Source organism: Hemitrygon akajei, chromosome 18, assembly GCF_048418815.1.
Source record: "Hemitrygon akajei chromosome 18, sHemAka1.3, whole genome shotgun sequence".
Classification (NCBI taxonomy): Eukaryota; Metazoa; Chordata; class Chondrichthyes; order Myliobatiformes; family Dasyatidae; genus Hemitrygon; species Hemitrygon akajei.
Genome location: NC_133141.1, coordinates 43440580 through 43454610, shown reverse-complemented (window position 1 = coordinate 43454610; position 14031 = coordinate 43440580). Strand labels below are relative to the sequence as shown.

At 38.6% G+C, this 14031-nt stretch overlaps 1 protein-coding gene across 1 annotated transcript in view; it reads right to left on the bottom strand.

Annotated features, from left to right (window-relative positions):
• psme3 (proteasome activator subunit 3) overlaps positions 1 to 13995 on the bottom strand; it is a 33004-nt gene extending 19009 nt beyond the window's left edge. Inside the window, exons 1-5 of the mRNA XM_073071527.1 lie at positions 13873 to 13995; positions 9760 to 9792; positions 7837 to 7899; positions 6927 to 7046; positions 756 to 804 (exon numbers count right to left, since the gene is read on the bottom strand). Coding sequence (XP_072927628.1) covers positions 756 to 804; positions 6927 to 7046; positions 7837 to 7899; positions 9760 to 9792; positions 13873 to 13995 — 388 coding nt within the window. The remainder of the gene's footprint in view (positions 1 to 755; positions 805 to 6926; positions 7047 to 7836; positions 7900 to 9759; positions 9793 to 13872) is intronic.
• Between the last annotated feature and the right edge of the window lie 36 nt (positions 13996 to 14031).

Sequence of the window (14031 nt, the reverse complement as noted above, 5' to 3'; positions counted from 1 at the left end):
CCATACCCAAAATCTTATGGTACCGTGCACAGCAGAGCACACAGAGGAAATTAATTGGGCAGAAGATTTGGCATGCAAGATGTTGGTCAAGAACATCAGCCCGCTTTAACAACACAGAAGGTGGCCTCAAACTCAAGGCCCATTTCAGTGTATGACACCCATACCATTTGCATACCCTCGGGTGTCCACTTGTGAAGAACAAAGAACAACAATGCTTCTAATACTAAACCTCAATTGGTGATTGGGTTTACAAAAAAATACAGCGCATGGTGCACAAAAGCCTTGAAGAATGCAATAGAATTCTCAGGCCTATGTATTTTTGCCTGTTGCATCCATGGGCAATGCATGGATAAATATTATTTTACCTTAATTTCTCTCAGTGCAGTTTATGTAAGCTACCTATTCATTAATAGAGGAAGCAGTAGAGACAATGTATTTTTATGATGGGGAGACATAGTAGAAGATTGCGGACTAAATATAGAGTGCTGGAGAAATCAGCAAATCAGGCTGAGGAGAGAGCATTAAACAGGCCAGGTTCATAAAGAACTTTCATGAAAACGTGAAACACGGTAGCTTGCTTTTACGTGAAACATGGTAACTTGCTTTTAGGCTCCATCTTTACTTGTCATGACAATCAGAATAACTCTAACTCTCTAAACAATTTGAATTCTTAAAAAATTAAATTATATGTAAGAACAGCATCGCAAAATCAATGAAAAGAAAACACTTATAATTTACATGCAAGTTTCCAGTACCTGGACAATCAGTTTCACTGTCTTCCAGCTTTCTCTTCTTTACGTTGCACTGAAATTAGTTAAATAAATATTATAAATCAAATTCCAAGATCTGGGAACGAGTAAGTAGAAAGTGAAGCTAAACAGCATTATAGTTAACAAGGCAATAGGACTTGAAATAAATGCTTAAATGTTCTAAAAGTTAAGGGTGGATTATTGAAAAATTACAAGGAAACATAAAAAGATAACAAGAACATGCAGACGCAACAATTTTCATTTAAATGAGATTATGAGAAATAAGAGCAGCAGGCCATTCAGATTCTGAAGTTTACTCTGTTATTAAATTTGGTTATGATTGATCTTGAATCTCAATACCATTTGCTGCTCTGTATCCTTTGATCCTTGTAATATCTGGAATCTATTGATCTATTTTGAATGTAATCAATACTCCAGATTCAAAGCCACCACGCCTGAGAATTCTATAGGTTTACTATCCTTGGAACACATTCCAGTCCTAAATGGCCAAACTCTCCTTCAAAGACCGTGGATTTGGCTCCTGGCATCCTCAGCCAAAGGAAACATCTTCTCCATAACTACCCCATGGAACCCTCTAAGACTGTCAATTTTAATCATGTTACCTCTCAATCTTCCAATCTCTGAAGAACACAGCCCTATCTAAGTTTCTCCACGTATACCATATCTGCCATCCCAGGAACTCGTCTGGTGAACCTTCATGCACTTTGTCTAATAATCATATCCTAAATAGAGCACTTAATGTAGGAAAACATCATTAAACAAAATTTGGGACTGAACCTCAAAAGGAGACATTGCCTGGTCTGGTCAAAAGGCAAATTCCAAGGAGCGTTTTGAAGTGAGATAGTTTGAAGAAATAAATTCCACAGCTTAAGCCATAGGATGGTTACCATAAATTTGGAGTTAAACATAAATTTATGGCTGGATACCAGAAGTGAAGGGACAAAGACTACTCAGAGTAGATTCTTAAGATAAGAGAGAAGGGCAAGTCATGGAGGGATCTGAAAACAACACCATGAATTTGAAGAGGCCATAGTTAATTGGGAACCAATGTGGATTAGGAAGCACCGTGATGACAGGCAAGCAGGAACTGGAGCAAGGTTGGACACAAGGTTGCATTCTTAGGATGCCTCAAGTTCATGGGCAAAAACACAAGGGAAGAAATCAGAGACAATACTTAAAGGTTACAAAACATTGGACAGCTTTTGGGAGATTAGCCAAGTTAAATATAACAAAATAATGAAATGAACAAAAGGCAAAGTGGAAACTGAAAACTAGAGTGTTATGTTATTTGAATGTATTGTAACTGCTTTTTACACATCCTCAAAACACTGCTCCATTAATTCACCTGAAATCTGTGGCTTGCTCTTCACATGCTCTGCCATTAACTTATGAACCTTTTCAATGTTAAGAATTATCCCAAAACATTCTCTCAGCAAGTACAACTAATTCAGCTAATTTCAAGTCTTTCACTCAGAACTTCAACCCTTGGAACTCCATCCAACATCACATTTTTGAAAAGATTCGGAACTAGTTACGGTTTCTCTATGGATGCCAATGAATGTGCTGGGTATTTTCTACCCCTTAAAGATGAGCTTTATTTGTCACATGTACATTGAAGCATACAGTGAAATGCGATGTCCGCTAGGGGACATCAAAATCAAGTCAGCTGGGGGCATCCCGCATATGTTACCATGCTTACGGCACCAACATAGCGTGCTCACAACTTACTAACCATAACCCTAACAGTACATCTTTGGAATGTGAGAGAGAACTAGAGCACCCGGAGGAAACCCACATGGTCATGGTGAGAACGTACAAACTCCTACAGACTGTGATCAGTAATTACTGGAGCTGTAACACAATTTCACTAACCATTACACAACTGTGCCACCTCACTAGACTACTGGCCATCTAAATGAAAATCTGTAATTACTTCAAGCCTAAAAAGTAACAAAACCATACAGAAAATATTCTTGAACTCAATATTATCTTACTCCTGTGGTTTGCCTGTTGCTAAGGAAGTGTCTGCCTTAATAAGGATGCTTCAATTGAGAATTTCATTTCAGCACAAGCAACTCTTTCTGATATGACAGGCAGCAATCTTGTGCTATTTTATTCTCATCTTTATTTACCAGGAAGAATCCAGTGAAATTTTGTACCAATCCTCATTTTCAACCAGATTTAAACTTTGTTAGAGAAAATGCCACTCCAGGACCTTTCAATAGCCTACATAGAGCCCCATCAATAATTCACACTCTTTTCTAATTTTAAACCAGTTTTAATAACTCCTGCTACATTTTATCTCTATACATCCCTAACAGCCATTTTAAATTGCCGATGATCTTAAATATATATCTTGGATAATTTTGTTCTCCTCTCTAGCTATTTATAACTCTTAAAGTGGTTGTATGATTAAGGATTAAATGTTTCTGAATAGTATTACTTATTCTAACAGCCAAGATAAATCAATTGTATCAGCTTTGGAAGGCGCTGACATACTAGAACTGGTTTTAATATGTTAAGAATTTGTTTCCCATATGGTACTTTAACAGACACCTGGCATTATCCACATCCAGTAGATATACTGGATAATTCCAGGATTACTTAGAGCCAAATATCCATTGACTCAATGAACTGCCAATTCCAAATGCATTCCAATGTCATAGTTCCCTTCTGAAATAACTTCTTGCTCAGTCAAATTTATAGCCTGCTGCAAATTACTATTCAGGTCAATATAAAAGCAAACAGTTACTGAAAGTGATTTTAAACAGTTCTTAAACAGTATCACTGCAATTGTTTAAATGAAGTGTAATTTATTGCCTGGCACTAGCTAACTGTTTTACAGTTAGCACTATAAAAGGAATAAATAAATTAAAACAAAGACATATCTGTCAGATTAAACCTCACATCTTTAGTAAATCTACTAGTTTTGGCAATGATAAATGGAAACTTGAATCAGACTTCCAAAATAACTTGCAAATATTGCCAAATTTATGACTGGAATGGAGGAAGATGCTCATTTGTTGCTAGGATACAAATGTTTCTTCAAATCAATGTTAGTATCTTTGTTCCCATGTTCAAGTGACTCTAAGACCTTATTCCATGCACTACTGTTCTAATACTGCTATTCTACTTGCTCCTTAGCTCATTTGACAATCCATTATGCAGTATTATCCACATTCCTTTCATATCCTTCTGCCTAATCTTTCTCTCCTGTTTGCTATAGACCTCTGAAGATATTTTCCAATAATTCTCTGTTACCTAAAATTTATTCTACCCGTTCTTCCTTCTTGCTTGAGTTACAAAAAGGTGCCCATTCAGACAGCACAAGGTAGGTTCCCAATGTGAGGATTACTGTATAACTGCAATTTCAACAGCAAAGCACACTTCCTGAGGCAGGTGACCTTACTATGATACTTCTGGGTCCTTAGAAGAATTTAAATTGGATATCCAAATCCACTTCTGCAATTTGGGTGATAATTTTTTTTTTACTTTTGCTGTAGAGTGTGTGGAATATCTTGGCTTCTGTGCAGTAATGAATCTAGTCACTAATGTTAGATAGAAATGTACCTGGCTCCAACACAAATGAGAGGATAAAATGCTGGCAGAAATCTTGGTCTGAAGCTTGTTGAAACTGTGAATAGTTTTAGTTTCCATTATACCTTACTCAGAATTATGTTACAACATTCTAAAATATGCTAAAAGTAACAATAATGAACAGAAATTATATTCTTATGCTTTTTTTAAGACCTCATTAGTTGAAATCTAGTTCACTGCATTGTGTTCGCAAAGTGGTCTCCTCTACATCAGAGAAACTAAAGGCAGATTGAGTAATTGCTTTATGTGTTCAGTCTGAAGGGGCCCCTGAGCTTTACAATGCCTGTCACTTTAATTCCTCATCCCACTCCCATGCTGACCTATCTGTCTATGGCCCTCCTTTGCAGTTAAATGAGGTTCAATGAAAGTTTGAGGAACAATACCTCATCTTCATGTCTTCTGGACTCAATATTGAATTCTACCATTTCAGGTAAATTGATTTTTGTTTGTATCAGCCATCCATCTGTGATATTGGCTCACCTTGTTTGTTGCTTCCTCCCCCCCACCTTTTTTCCTCTTTTTATTTCTCCTTCAAAAATGGAGAATATGCCCAGTTCCAACTCTCAGACCTGCCTCCCTACTCTACATTTATCAACACCTACATTCTTCTATCGATATTCTCACTCTCTAACTCCTCACATTCATTCAATCATCAGATGCTGCTTATTTCCAACATCCCCCTCCCACCTTCCCTGCAGATTAATATGCTCCTTGTGGCTTCCTTCCCAGTTCTGATGAAGAGACTTCAACTCGAAACGTTAGGTCTATTTCTCATCCTAAAGGTGTGGGTGGAACTGTTTAGTATTTCCAGCATTTGCGGTTTCTATTTCAGTTCAAAGCTTGGCAATTATCAGTATCAGTAAGGTTATGAATAACCATATTAGTTGAAAAGTACAGCTCCAGAGAAATCCCACAAAGCAGCACAGAGCACAGCGCAAGGTCAGACTTCAGGATGCATTTTGGTTTCAAAATTATTGCTTATCTCATGTTTACTAACTACTGTATAAGCCCAGGATGCACAGTAGGGATCATACTGGAATTAGGAAATTATTTGAGCTCCCTGCCTACAGAGTAACTACTGACAGCCATGCCTGATAGTTTCAATGATCAGAAATTGAATGGGCGAAGATAACAGTGTGATGTATCCCAGAGTAGGCAAGCAGGAAAGGAGGCAACAATCAAAGTTTCACAAACAACAAAGCTGAATTTTACATTCCAGTAGAATTCAAGTGTACAAGTGGGATGATAATGTCAGCAAATGCCTGGAATGTTTTATTGCCTTCTGTGCTTGTCTTACATTTAGCCAGTTAGGGATTATAGAAGTGCAGATATAGATCCACACAGGAATATAGTAGCAAGTAAATGGGGAGTGGATCCCAAGTGAATGGCATTTTCGCTTCCCTACTTAATTAGATCCTCCTTAAAGTTTGGCCTTCCTGGGACAGGTTTCTGTCCAGGGGCAGACTGGTATATCAGGGACTGTTCTGGAGTTATGAAATTATGGATGAACTAAAATGAGAACCAGTCTTCGGGAAACAAAACCTATACGCAGTTTAACTTTCAACTAATACTTTGTGGATAGTGAAATCAACCATTCTGATTTTGCCCCATTGAAATTACACAGGAAAAGAAACTAAGTGAATGTTCCTGGTATTAGCACATTGTTACAACTGTATCGCTGTCACTAAATGAGCAGTTCAGGACAGATCTGCTCTTTTGGTTTGTGGTATATTCATGGAATGGACACCAGTATTGAATATTCAAAGATGTTTTGTTAGCTGGGATGTGCTACCAACGTTAAGTATGTAATTTTGTAAATTTACGTGACTATATTCAAAATGTTAAAATTAAGTAGATGATTATAGCAACTGGAACTGTTGTTAATCATTTATCTTTGTGTTGAAAAAGTATAAAACGTCATGCCAGGAAAGTGAGATTCTCTTTGATTTTCCTGGACTCACTCTCTCTCTCACAGAGACTCACTGTGTCAATAAAGACCTTTATATTTCCTAGTTACAACTTCCATCTGACTCAGTTCTAGTCAGTCACAACACCTCTGATGTTGGTTTTACTTTGAAATGATGATGATAAATACACAAAGAACCTTTCAGTTATAACACTAATTTTTAAAATACTGCTCACATCCCAATACATTTGGATCAGTGCATCAGTTTTAGTTCATGCAGCTCAGGGAATTTTGAGATTTACAGACATGGTGGGCAGAAATTGCAGAAAAGCTGCTTATGTTGATATAAAGATGTGTCATTAATTAGACTAAAGCTATTCACTGTTTCAACAAGAAACATTTATTCACTGCTCAGCAGCCAACATTGAAATCCTGGGGTAAATAAAACTTTATATTTGTGGATATCCAGCTCAGTTGTGCCAGGCATACCTTTTAAGAGTCTAGCTAATGTGTGATGTAATTTTCAACCACAAAATTAACACACCAGAGCACTGCTTTGCCTTCAAAATGATACCAAAATATTACATAATAACATTGTAAGCTTTCAAGATCAGTTGCATACACTTGTTTAACAATTGAAAGACATCTCTTACTGAAGTACTCATTGTACTGTCCAAGCCATCGTGGCTATTGGTGAGCACAATAGGTTCTGGCACAGGTAAGTTGAGATCTGAGTGAATGGTTGCCAAATCCGAAATATTCGAGAGCGGTTCCTAGAAAGTATGTATCTTATAGTTAGTCATGTGATACTTTTATATTACTACTTACAAATTCAAGGGTTCCACAATAATGTGTTCAAAAAGTAAGGACGTTACATAGTTAAACTTAGCAATTTAAATTAAATTGCTGAATTGAAATTATTCTATAATTAATTATAGAATAGAAATAAACAAAATGGGGGGGGGGGAGACAATGTCTTCATTAATTACCAAAAATAATTTAACAGAAAGCTGACATGAAATAAAGGAAATCAGATTTCTACAGCACACTTTCATTTCCAGGAAGTAGGTGACAAGTGTAATTCAGCAGCCAATACATACACTGGAATGACAAGAGCCAAAGTGATAATGAATGCACAATATGTCTTTAAAAGTGGCAGTGATTGAAACACATCTTCTCTGCAATGTTCTGGAGGTAATTCCCTTACTAATCCGTGAAATTGTGTTATGGGATCTTTCAAACCAGGAGAGTGAGAGGATGGAGCTCTGGCTTCATTTGACAATGGACACCTTTGACAATGCAGTATGTTCACAATACAGCACTAAAGTTTCAGTCTATAGTTCAATTAGTATCAGAGGCGAGCCTTGTATTGCAGACATCTAAAACATTTGTCATACAAACAGTGTTGACACACAAAGTAATAAAGCACCCAGCCTTTTATTGCTACACAGAATGAACATGGATTAGAGATTCATATCTACAACACTGTGATCTAAACCGTTTTCAAGTATTGTCCTAAAATCAAAGATTTACATACATCCAACAAACATTTGTGAATCATACCTTGAGAAAGGAATCTAGTTCCAACAGCTTCTTTGGAAAGAAACTTGCAACTAAGTCTTCTGCCTAAAGTACACATTTAAAATATAAATAAGAAAAAAATGCATAAGAAAACTCAAGCAGCTGTAGAAATAAAGAACTGTCACTAAGCTACCAGAAAATAAAATATGAAAAATACTGTTTCCATAAATATAATACTGCATGATCAATGCACCTCTAACTCATAGTAGACCCAATCAATTTTCTTAAACAAAAATCTGATTTGCATTAAAATAATCAGCTCAGTTCATTCACTTAACTACAGTAACTGTTAACAGGCCAACATACTCAGATGCTCAGTATTTAATATAGCAGTTATAGTTCACTAGATACAACAGGACCCTCGAATGGAGGTGGTCAGCATTTTTATAAATAAGAATACAAAATTCACAGTACAGAAATATTAGCAATTAAATGAATATCAGTACAAATATCAAGTACATCCATATAATCAAAACTTTTGGCCATAATATTAAAGGAAATATTTAATTTACCCCTTTGCACCTAGATGTTAAGAAGACAAGGTCTCTTCCTTCAAAGAACTCTGTCACGCCAGTTTTTATTTGGGGGAAAACCACAAAGCCTTCACTTTGACAGCAAGTAATTTTGGACTACACACCACCTGCACTGAGTCAATAGACTAGAATCACTGAAGCACAGTCTCAGGCTATTTTGATCACGCAGATCATGATGCGCAACTACACCAATACCATTTGCCTGCAATAAGCCTGTATCACTTCACGCCTTTCCTATTCAAACACCTTTTAAACATTCTAATCACATCTGCCTCCACCACCTCCTCTGGCAGCTTGTTTCAGACATTCACTACCATGTGTGTGAGGAACTTCCACCTCAGATTCCTTTTAAATTTTCACTTCTCACATTAAACTTGTGCACTCTAGTTATAGACTCTCCCACCTCAGGACAATGATACTATCTATGCTCAATTTTATAAACTTCTAAGGTCACCATCCCCTCCCCCACCAGCCCTGAGCCTCCCATTTTCTAGTGAGAATAAACACAGCTCATCTACTCTCTGTGACGGGAACCCTCTATTCCAGGCATCGTTCCGGTGAATCTCTTCTACATTCTCTCTACTGTAACCACATCCTTCCTAGAGAGTGGGAGCCAGAACGGTACACAATACTCTAAGTGGGGTCTAAGCAATGTTTGTACAATTGCAATATGACTTTCCAGCTTTTATACAATTAATCATTAATATCACTCTGCAGCTTCTCTGAAAACATCACATGACAATAGCTGACATGACAATCATTCAGTTTCCATTCTCCACTGGCATATAGCTCATGTTGCTCTAAAAGTGGCTTCTCAATATCCAGAACTGAGATGTGAAGCATTAAGTCACATTTCTCTCCCCACAGATGCTCCTGGACCTGCTAAGTACTACCAGTACTATACTCTTTATTTTGGGTTTCCAACATCTGCAGTACCTTGCTTCAGAATCACCCTCATATTTATTATAACTGTCAATTGGCTCACGCTTGTTGGGGCTGCAACATTGCTGTTTCTTTAGCATTTTTGTCTGTTTTTTTTTACAAAACCAAGTTGCTAGCTCGATGTTCAACTAAGCATAGATGGAATGTGCGCAAGCAGCTGGCCACATTTGATCCCAGGACCATTCGCTTCGAAGTCTGGTGAGAATGCTACTATATCATCAGCTGGCTTAATTGGCTCATGTGCATTAAAGAAACCCAGTGAACATATCATATTTATATTCATATTCCTATTTGGAAGCTTAAAGTTGACATCTGGGAGATGGCCGTCTCCTTACTTGGGAGTAAATGGTGCTGGTTGAATAAAGAGAATATAAACAATTCAGTAAATAGTTCTGCAATTTGTGCTTACAATGCTGACAGGTTTACTTACTTCAGCAGTGACTCGTTCTCTAAAAGCATCAACCTAAACAAGGAACAAAAAAAAATTCTATAATAATTGTAATTTATAATTATTTTCAAAGTATTGTTCAGTTTTTCAAACAGGAGGCCTTTAAATAGATTTCTATTGATCATTGAAGCTCTGTCAATTTGGCATTAATTGCCTTTGGATCTAGCGGGGAAAAAGCTGGTTTTGGCCTTTGGCTGGGGAGGGACAATACCTTTCAGAAAGGACCACAATGAAGGGCGGTTCAAAATTCAAACATTGCAAGTGGATGAACCACATACCTGAAAGCACAAGAAACTAAAAACTAAGAGTTGTCACTACTCCACCACTAAATATTACAAATCTCACATTAGAACCTGGAAGAGACTACATGAAAATAAGAGAGAGCTCTTTGTACAGTAAGCCTAAATGACTTCTAAGAAAATGGAAACATTTTATCAATCAGTTCTTTGGAAAAGCAACAATTGATCAAACAGTTGTTACATTACTTGAGGATACTAAGCATACATAAGTTTACGTACTATAACCTAGTCTGATTACAAAGACTAACTGTAAAGCAAAAGAATGATGCTAGTAACAACAGTGTTGACAAAGTAAGCTTTTAAAAAAAAAATCTTAAAGCAAGCATCAACAAAAAATTAAGGATAATTTGGGGTAATGACACAGTTCTGTCCTGATGCAGGGTCTTAACATGAAACATTGACCATCCCTTTGAATGCTTGACCTGCTTAAGTTCCTTCAGCTGTTTGATTTTTGTTCCAGATTCCAGCACCTGCACTCATGCATCTCCTTTGGATTAATCACGGCACTTTATAAATGCAAGGGTTTAGGACACAAGGGACTTTTGCCTCGCCCCTGGTTGGCAGGGATCATAGAGCATAAAGCTAGGCCAAGTCATTTAACCCATGCGGCCCATCAAATATGTGTCAATACTATCCTGTCTGTCTGTCACCCATTCCTTGGTAATTCAAGTGCTTGTCTAGAACATCTCAACATGCCTCTAGCACACAACGAGGCAGCACATTCAAGATTTTGAACACCAGCTGGCTGATAAAAGTTCTTTCTCAACCCCTCTAGATTTCTTGTGCATTTATCTTGCACCCATCTGGATAAAAATCCATTTGGCTTTGCTCTGCTCATCTTATCAACCAATCAATACCACACAGTAGCATTATCAGTATCCCGCGATTGTGCCAGTTCCCTTAAACAGTCAATTGCTAGAGCTTTCAAAAACTTATCTAGCTTCTCTTTAACTATCCACAAACAAAATGCTGGAGGAGCTCAGCAGGTTGGGCAGCATCTATGGAAAAGAGTAAACAGTCGACATTTCAGGCCAAGATCCTTCATCAGGACTGGAGAAAAGGATGAGAAGTCAGGAAAAGAAGTTGGAGGGGAAGGAGGGAAGGAAGAAATACAAAGTAGTAGGTGATAGGTGAAACGGGGAGAGGGGGAGGGGTGGAGTAAAGAGCCGAGAAGTTGAGAGGTGAAAGAGATAAAGGACTGGAGAAGTAGGAATCTGATAAGAGTATAGAAGACCATGGAAGGATGGGAGGGGGAGGAGCATCAGAGGGAGGTAACTGGCAGGTAAGGAGATAAGGTGAGAGAGGGAAATGGGAATGGGGAATGGTGGGTGGCATTACTGGAATTTCCAGTATCTGCAGATTTTTTCTTGTTCGTGATTGGTCCTCTTTAAATACCTCCAGTTATTTTACCTCCACCACCCACCAGAGTAGAGGATTTCAGAAATTCGCCATCCTCTGTAAGATGATATTGGTCTTAAATGACTGTCCCCTAACCTTGTAAATATGACCCCTTACTTAAAACTCTCCAACTGCATTTCAACATGTACCCTTAGCATCTTGTGTTTCAATAAGATCATCCCACATTCTTCTCAACTCAAGGAATAAGATTCAATTTCTTTAGCCTCTCATAATAGGTCAACCCTATCCTTCCAGGAAATAGGCCAAAACTAAAAATTTTGCAAAGTATTCCAGATGTGGTCTAACACTGTAATAATGCTTCCGTTTCTAAATTCTGAGCCCTTTGCAATAAAATATCATTTGTCTTCCTAGCCATTTGGTGCACCTGCTTGTGACTGATCTAAAAGAAGCCTTAGATCTCTCTATACTTGATTTATTTGTCCAGGCAGTTTCGAGAGTAGGTTACATGGTTGGCACAACACTGTGGGCCAAAGGGCCTGTAATGAGCTGTAGATTTCTATATTCTAAAAGGAAAACAAGTAGGCTTATTGCACATGTTAAGATTTTGTTTTGCTGAAATTCCACAGAAAACAAACCCTGACTGCATGATTGTGCTTGTTGTCATGGAGACGGTAATGCTAGATGCCATCATAATGCTGCACCTTGACAAATATTATGATGTCACTGAACCCTTACGGTTGGAAATAGGTGCAAGTGATACTGTGTGCAAGTCAGAGTGACAGAACATAGAAAAAAAGATGTTCAATCCATATCAATCATCTAGATCAAACTTAAGTTACTCTGAAATATGTAATGGACTCAATAGCAGTTAACTATAATTAAAGCTATAGAATTTACAACTATAGGGATAGGCAGTTCATCCCAACCAGAGCATACCCATGAGTCTCATATAACTCCATTAATAGATCAAAACGCTTGCCACAATCCCTTCAATTTAAGCTATTTATTCCAAGCCCTGAATTTACGACAGGATTTATTAGGCACCATTTTGTATTTATCCTATATATATTCCCTATAGCATTTGTATCAAACAATTCCTAACTTACTCTTTTTAACTCTGTCATGGACCGTCCCAAGCCTGACTGCAAAAGGAGGGCTGGGCTTGGGGCTAGCAACTCTTCCCATAAAAGCCTAGTGCTACAGAAACACCATTGGAAGCTCCAAAGACCTCATCCCTGGGAGAGGAAGGATTTTTGCCTAGAAGAGTATAGGTGGGCTGCACCTGGACTTGAAAGACTGGACCAGGACAGAACCTCTGGCGAGCTTCTGGTGTTCACCTATGCCCCAATAGGGATGATGGACTTAACAATTTATTCTATTCAGCACACAGCACTGTCAGTATCATCCAAATCAGTAAGCAACAGAGCCAACAATTATTGCAATAGTGTGCTCAATTCATTTGCTAAAACATACATCAACCTTTGTATTCCAATAGAGGGAAAATGTTGTGGAAACTCAAGCAATTAACATTTCAAATAAATATGAGCAGGTACCTGACTCAAGGTGAACTGTCACCTTCTGCCTTTTAATACTCCTGACTTCACTGCCATTCCCCTATTTAGCTTTTTCCTCCTCCCCTCCCCCACTCCCTTACATCTTTAAAATTTCCAGTTCTGATTAGTGATCGTCCACCCAAGGCTATTTCATTCTCAATAGACGCTGACTGACCTGCTCAGTATTTCCAACAATTAGTATTTGAACCATTGTATGACTGTCTCAACAAGTCAAAACTACAGTTCCTTTGAGCCTGGAAGCTTAGTTCAATATTTACAGAAATTATTTAACATATTTTAAACGGGAACGACTTGTAACGAACAGGAAATGTCTCAAGAAGTCTGTATGTAGGGAGATCGAGTGAGAAAGGGCGAAAATGTGTAAAGTCCTATTCTAATGAGGCTTCGGTACATTTAGGACAATTTTGGATAACTAAGTGCCCCATTCAATTCTAAGAACTAGGTGACGGTAAGTAGATTGGCCGGGATAAATACAACAAACGATTTGCCAATAATTTTAGAGCAATTTCATTACGCAAATCAGAGGCCTCAATCGCTACTTGCACATGTCGGATGGTTTAAAGGGCAGGGCGCTGCCATTCTCTGATGATAACCCAGGTAGGTGGAGGGGAACCGGGCTGGGCTGTAATTTTCGCTCGCGGAAGTCGAGCCAGCCAGGTCGTTGGCCGACCAAACGCTCGAGAAAAACGTTTAAAATAAAACTGTTACGCGTGGTACCGGTCCAGGCGGGAGGTCTCAACGGCACATCAGCGGCCGCGTAACCCCTCCCCACTCGCCTCCTGCAAGTGGCAGCCCAGCAGCCGGTACCCGGGACGTCGCCAGTGCCGGGGAAGAGCCAAGTTTTTGGGCCCTAAAGCCGTTACCTTGGTCCTGAGCGCATTGTCCAGCTTAAGGAGACCCGACATGTTGCAAACTTCGCGATTCTGCCGGCGGGCGCGGGTGGCGCGGGCGGCTGACGTCACAAACACTATTACGCCATTGGTCATCCTCATGCAGCGGAAAAAGTATCAAAGTTGTCACTT